This window comes from Chanos chanos, chromosome 14, assembly GCF_902362185.1.
Source record: "Chanos chanos chromosome 14, fChaCha1.1, whole genome shotgun sequence".
NCBI classification, from domain to species: Eukaryota; Metazoa; Chordata; class Actinopteri; order Gonorynchiformes; family Chanidae; genus Chanos; species Chanos chanos.
This window is the reverse complement of record NC_044508.1, coordinates 3216997-3224496: the sequence shown is the minus strand read 5'-3', so window position 1 is coordinate 3224496 and position 7500 is coordinate 3216997. Positions and strand designations below refer to the sequence as shown.

The following is a 7500-nucleotide window of genomic DNA, read 5'->3' as shown; positions in this document are numbered from 1 at the left end:
GATGATGTCTGAACCCACATCCAAGTCAAGCGTGTCGGCAGCTTGGGCATCAAAGATGCCCAGCCCTGGTCACAAATGTTTTTCCCATTACTGGGAGAGGAGGCCTGCACCCTTCCACGATGGCCCAGCCGTCTGCCTGCATTCCCACACAGTTTGTATTTAAAGCAGGAGGGAAAAAAAACATGCAGGGTGGGGGTGGGGGGGGCGAGAGAGAGAAAGGGATGTGGAGATGGAAGAAAAGCTGTTCTGTCATTACTGCGGAGTTGGGAAGCAGGAACAGTCTTTTGTCTCAGAGGAGGAGACAGATGGGAACTATGTTGTATCTGTTTTGTTGTTGTATTTGCTTTTTTATTTATTTCTTTGTGCTTATTTAACACATTTGCCTGCAGGACGTCAGTTCCAAAACTGAGGGTCCATCTGAGGACAGCCCTTTGTTTCACGCTTTCATGTCTCTCTGATTTTACAGTTTGTGATTGACTCCTCCAGCAGACAGGGAGGGAAAGAGCGAGTGGGAGAAAGAGAGGCAGAAAGTGAGAGAGAGAGAGAGAGAGAGAAAGAGAGAGAACAGAAAGAGAGAGAGAGAAGTGTCCCCATTTCCTGCAGCCCCAGAAAGACACTCAGAAGAAAGGTTATTCCTTAAAGGACAAACCATCATGGTGAAGACCATGCGTAGCACAGAGACAAAAAACACAAATACTGATGTGATGTCATAAAGGTTACCATGGACCCTTCCAATGGGAACCAGCAGAACATTCAGACTCATTTGCATAAATGTGTTTAAAAACCTTCAAGCGTCCTCCACTCAGTGCTTCACATATTAAGCTCCTTGAAGGAGGGCAGGAAGATGGGAGAGAGGAGTAGACGATGTGACAGGAGGGAGCCAGCAGCGATCCACAGGAGAAGCGACTCGATGCTAAGTAGAACTGTCAGCTGGAGTTTGAGGGCTCTGATGCTCTTTTCTTTCTCTGTCACTTCAACAACATTTCGGGGACGCACGCTAAACCCTCCATGCCTTGCAAAACCAGAGATGCATAATGACTGACTAAAAAGACAATCCATCACGTTTTTGAAGCACCGAATCATTGTCTCCACTTTTAATTGTCTCTTTTAACACGCACATGGCCTGTCAAGCCAGACGATGCTAAGTGTTCTTTTGAACAGAGAACAACTTTCAATTTAGTTCTCAAAAATGCACTGAAAGACGTTCACAGTAACACAACATTGGCGTAGTTCTCATAGAAACCATTATGACTTTGGATGGAACCCAGGCAGGGTTGCTAGGGTTCCAGTCTGTTGGCATGACGACCAGGCTTTGTGACATCACTAGGGTGCTGCTGTGACTTCATCTGGACATTCACACTTTCACATGTGGCTAACGCATAGCAAAAGACAGAGGGTCTGTATGCATGAGGCTGGAGCAGCCTTTGGGCTGTAGACACGGTGAGCAGCCTCAGTTAAATTCAGTTATCTGACAGTTTTTATTCATCAGTCATGCTGTCAAAAGTGTCTTTGCAGCTATCTCAAAAATGAATCCCTAGCTAGTTTGTGGGATGAATGACAACTTTCAATGCAGATGCTCTGATTTGCTTTGACAAAAAGTGTTGGGTTGAGTGTGTGTGTGTGTGTGTGTGTGTGTGTGTGACCCAATGGCTGGAGTAATTATCTGCATTATCTGCACTAACAGGAAAGAAATACTCAAAAAGAATGAGAAATAATTGGAAAATTACTCAACCCTAACCCGCAGAGTGGCACTGGTCCAGGTATAAGTCTTAACACATAATCAGAGCAAATTAAGCACAGCTGTTTCACTTGTCCAAATAAAAATGACCAATTCAAACAGAGCCTATTTTTATTCCCAACATTCAGACGAGTGCATGACCCAGATCCAACATCGCTGGTCGGCTACGACCATAATTCATTTGAGGAATAATGAACTTTGCTTATCTTGAAGGTGACAGATAATTCGATTTTTTTTTTTAAATTTTATTTTATAAGACGGCTCTAATTTTGTGCAGGTACCCTCTGATACCACTGACTCAGTATTATCCAGATGTTTTGTGGAGAATAAGCTGCACTATTTGGTGGAGAGCCTCCAGATCTGATACTAAAATGGAATCCATCCTGTAGATGTGTATCTGGAGGAAGTGCATCCGCTCAGATGAACAAAAACACGGCGAAGAGCAGAGTTCAAGTGTACAAGACAACACCCCCCCCCCCCCCCAATCTCTCTCTCTGTCTCTCTCTCTCTGTTTCTCTCTCTCCAAAACAGAGCAGATGCAGATAGAGGCTCCAGCCTCTGCCAATGAGAGGTTCATAGATTTAAACATAACAGACGGAGCACACTGTAGACATAAACGTGCTAGACAGAATGTATCAAAGCGCTCTAGAATTCTACGCCATTCACACTGGGTTGAGTTATAACTGCAGATGGCATTTGGGTGTTATGTGAACGATGCCACCCTTGTATGCCAGTAAATACCATAGCATTGGCACCAGTCTGAATAGCAGAAATGTGAATAGCATGTCACAGTAGAGCACAAATGCTGGTTTACTGAAGTTCAGGACCAGAAAGAAAAGGAAACCCGACCACTCTGAAATGGCCCCTGAACACTACACTGCACCCTATTCTCACACAAAGCCAATCAGGGGAAAATATAGCTAGTGCTCTCTCTAGATTACTTTTAACTCTAGACAGGACATGTAACGGTATTATTATTATTATTCATTGACCTCACCATGGGAGGCAGTGCCACCTAGAGGCCACTGCTGGGACCAACCACTGTGAGCTTCATTCAAAACACACTGGAAGTCATTCTGGAAGAGCAAAGACCGCAGGTGTCTGTAATTCAAATCTCTGCAAGGAACTGCCAAATCATTCTCTCCTTCTCCTTCTTTTTTTTCTTCTTTTTTTAATTTCTTCCAACATTTCTGACAGCCTGGTCACCCAGCTGAGAACATTCTGGAACCTGACCCTGCTCTGTTTGTTTTGCTTAAATGAGTCAAGCTGAATGATTTTTGGAAAATTACAACAACAAAAAAATATTTCAACACAGGCCTCTGGGAGAACAGGCGAGGATGAACAGAAGAGCAAGAAGCAGAAAGAACGGAGGAGAAAAATGGAGAGGGGGAGGGTTTCGAACGGATATTGCTTCGTGGCTTACCAGACACACAACTCGCTGTTTCCCCAGACCATTTGCCCGTATCTAGGCAGGTGCGCTCCGCGGAACCGTAGAGACGGTAACCATGGTTACAGGAGAAGGTCACCTTGGCTCCCTCCAGGTAAAGTTGTCCCTCTTTCTGGCCGTGGGAGGGTGGAGGTAACCAGCCGCAGGATAATACTGAGGATCAAAAGATTATATCTACGTTTATCTCTAGCAAGTCCCAAAGTGCAACGTGTGTGTGTATGTATGTGTGTGTGTGTGTGTGTGTGTGTCTGAGTGATACTGAGGTAATCATGAGTGTCCTTGAGTAGACAGTTTTAAAAGATAGTTAAATAGAGTTATCATTTTGGTTTAACAGCCTGAAGTTAAATTAGGGTTGGTTCAAAGGTAAGAGTGTATCAGAATATAATATTTAAGTAATGGAGATAAGAAACAAATATGCATTAAAAAAAAACAAAACACAGTTTAAGTGATACAGATGTGTACAAAGGGATCAGAATGTGATAAGTGCAGCTCCTGGCCCTGCTGAGTTACTCCTGCAGATATTCACTACGCAACATAGAAATGTGTACCAGAGCACGGAAAAAAAGGTTTGTATTCAGCAAAAAAAAAAAAAAATAAATAAAAAGATGGAACTTCATTGCGGACACATACAGAGAAAAACATAGACCAGACTTAAGACTGGGGAACAGAGACGGTGCCTACCATGGTAAAAATGCAAAACCTTTATCGACACACCAGATTCGGACAGATAAAAATCTAGGGACAAGTCAGGTAATGGATAAGTGTGTGCCACACTGAGATTAGATAACAGACGACGTGAAAAATATCACCAGTCACAGTAAGGGACAAATGCAGTTTCCCCTGAGACTTAGGTTTGAAGGACTAGGGGAGCGCGGACCAAGATTGAAACACAGATGATATTCCAATCAGATTTGGATTAGGAGATTGAGAAACGTGGAACAGTGAGACTGGACTCAGATTAGGAGATTGAGGGTGCGTGGTCCAGACTGAGCCTGTGCCTACCGGGCTCCAGGTCTTTGATGACGGACTGGTGACTCTGGAATGAACGCAAGGTGGCGTTGCCCATCTCCAGGTTTCTTGTGACGAGGGCGTCGTACTTGCAGAACTGCGAACCTTTTCCGAAACACATCTTCAGCGTCTGCTCCAGGAGAGGGTCGCCTGAGTCCTCCGTCACCGAGAACGCCGGAACGAACGCGGGGTCGTGTTTTGGGCCGAAGTAGTACTCCTTCAGCAGATACTCTGAGTCGTATGTAAACAGAGACGTTTCATTGGCGATGGCCCCTAAGAGCAGAAGCAAAAGAAGAAGAAGAAAAACACTTCAGCTGTGGTCGTGACATACTGGTAAAGGAAATGACTTGGTAAACAGGAGGTTGTGGGTTTGAATCCAAACCGTGACTGCTCACTGCCTGAGAAAAGACAGCAAAGAACTGTTACCTACTCCAGCTCCATCAAATATAATAACTTCAAACTTTCTCTGGCTACGAGTGGCAGCTAAATAAATAAATGTAAATTTAATCCATGAGAAAATGTGGTTTTTGTTTAGCAAAGCATACATGCAAACAAGCTGCAGATGTGTCCGGCCTTCGACTATGACTTCACTCTTTATTTTTCACGTTTTCGCATAATATTTTTTTTTAGCCGTTATTTGTTTGTGCTGTTACTCTTAGTTCATTATTTGTTTATATACTGTTCTGACTTTTTTTCTCAGATTTTGAAAGGGCATGTGAGCTGGGGATTTGTTTTGTGTAAGAAAACTGCTAAAGAATAAATAAGAATGTACTCTTATGGTTATTCTGAGGACAGTTTGAACATGAAGACAGAAAACGACAGAGGACAGAGAAATGAGCAGATGGGCCTATTTAAGCGAGTCGAGTGGAAACCGGATTTTCACTAATTGCAGTGCAGAGTCCTGACGATACGAAGCTGTGGTCTCCGGAACATTCTAGAAGCTGTGGTCTTCGGAACATTCTAGAAGCTGTGGTCTTTGGAACATTCTAGAAGATGCTCTCTATCTGTCCCCTGTCATCTGCTGGCTGTCTTAACCCTCAACATGTGTCTGGCCATGTTTGCGGAACAAACCGTTCCCTGAAAATAATTCTGTAACAGTGATTTGGGGATTTTTTTTCTTTTCTTTCTTTCTTTTTTCTTTTTTTTTTTTAGTCCTGCACCATTTTACGACTTCTGGTGTTCCGAACATGTTTTCAATAACTTCACTCAAGAAGTCAACTTATTGTGGTTTTTGGTTAGAATCAGGGTGGTTTAGAGTGAGAAGGCTCCTGACTTCAACAGAGTGCAACTTTAAAATAAAAAAAAAAAGTAATGCACTTTTTATTGCGGTTTAGTTAATCCTGTTGTTCTCTTTTTCTCTTTTTTCTGTGACCAGTTTAGAAAAACCAAACTGCAAGAATACATTAAAATACATTAAACAACAACCCAGTTCATCTCCTGTGCTGAAGTCACCACAAGGTTAGCGAAAACGCTTCAGGCAGTGGCAAAGGCAGCAGAGTATAAAGTACACAATTTAGTAACTATTTAAGTAACTCAGGTGAAGCACTGTAAGAAAAAGAATTTTTGTGTGTTTCAGTCCAAATATTAAAGCATTTTTTTTAAAGTCTCTCTTTGGTTCAACCTACAGTCGCACCCTATAACCCTGTCGCTCACAATATTGCTAATTTCAGCAGAGTGGTTATAAGTGACAAATTAACAGGTATCAGGACTGTAAATCTTACCAGACTATCTTCAGATAAAGGCTGAGGATAAGAGCTTTGATTACAGACAGTGTGTGATAAACTCTGATAACAGACACAGTGTTGTAATGTGATATCATAAGAGAAGCGCTGATATCGAACACCCACAGCTGGCACCGAATCTGAAGACGTCCTCGGGTTTGTTCTCGGTCGCGCCGATGACCTCTCCGCTGCTTGAGGTCAGGTCGTCATCAGGGTTCTCGTTCATCCGGCCCAGCAGCCCGCGGGTTTTGTCCCGAAACTCTCGGGGGAGGAGCACGGTGGTCGCCAAGGTGCCCGGGCCGGCCCGGACCTCCACCCCGGCTCCAGACGGGAACATGACAGTGGCGTTCTTGGATATGGAGGAATACACAAACACACCTGGGACAGGTGGGGTACACACTGATTAGAGAGGAAGATTTAAGACAGCAGGCGGTACCAGACTTTCTGTTTACTCTGCACTGCATAAATTCAGCTTAATTACACTGAACCCAACTGAACCGGGAAGACTGTAAATTTACCTTTTTACAGAAAATTACAAAATTTAATAGATCAAAGAGGCATAATTTAAGGACAGTGCGTCAAACTGATATGTTTAAAGTAGTAAACAACAATCACTATGACAAAACAAAGAGATGAACAAGTTACAAAGAAAACATATAAGTCACAGAGAGACACACCACCCGACCGAAGGACAACACTGCGGATTTGAACGACTCACCTTTCAGATCTATCCAGCTCTGCTCTGAGAAAGAGAGAACCCGCTGGTTCACCAGAACCTCCAGCTGATCCGCGCCGTCTATGAGTCTCACCTCCACCACGTCAGACGCCGCCTCCCTCATCGCGACGGACGTCAGCCTCGTGGCCTTCAGAGCGGTCCCTTAAAGCCCCCATTAAGAATGTAGAGTGAGACAGGTGATACACTGCAGTCAAAAGCCGCTCCAGCCTGATTCCAACACACCTGATTCAGTGATTCAGCGTTTTTACAACCTGATTCAGCGATTCAGTATTTTTAAAGCACATTCAGGGGCTGATTCGGGTGTTCTGGGATAGAAATGAAGCAAATGTCCGCGTGATGGGGATTTTTTTTGTTTTTCAGAGAGACATCACCTCTGACTAGATAAAACAGCATTAACACTCAAAATTAGAGATGTAACAGTTTGCCCCATTTACGGTTCCGTTTGTATCATGTCCAGTTTGGTTTGTATTATGGTTTGGGTTGATAGAAAATTTAACCAACTTTTTTAAACATATACAAATTTAACACAAAAAGAAGAAATTTAATACAAATAGTAACAAAGCTATTTGAAAAAAACGAACGAAAGAAAACTCCTCCTCAGTATATTTTGCACCTTCAAAGGTTCTTCAAACAGAAAATGAGTGTACGAAACCTGAACTGGAGCAGCAGTTACTTAAAAGTTCTTCTCCATAACCATGAGTGGAAGACATCTAAACCCCAGTATCTTACAGGTTAATACCTTAGGTTCGTCATCTAGAAAATGGCTATGAGATGTCGGGCATTGTGAAGCACGACAACACGACCAAAACACTACCACACTGGTGATTTGACTGGGGCAGGAGGGTCCTTG

General features: G+C 43.3%; 1 protein-coding gene across 1 annotated transcript in view; it reads right to left on the bottom strand.

Annotated features, from left to right (window-relative positions):
* susd2 (sushi domain containing 2) overlaps positions 1-7500 on the bottom strand; it is an 18775-nt gene that overhangs the window by 5252 nt on the left and 6023 nt on the right. The window contains exons 10-13 of the mRNA XM_030791522.1: positions 6633-6791; positions 6041-6292; positions 4188-4466; positions 3162-3338 (exon numbers count right to left, since the gene is read on the bottom strand). Coding sequence (XP_030647382.1) covers positions 3162-3338; positions 4188-4466; positions 6041-6292; positions 6633-6791 — 867 coding nt within the window. The remainder of the gene's footprint in view (positions 1-3161; positions 3339-4187; positions 4467-6040; positions 6293-6632; positions 6792-7500) is intronic.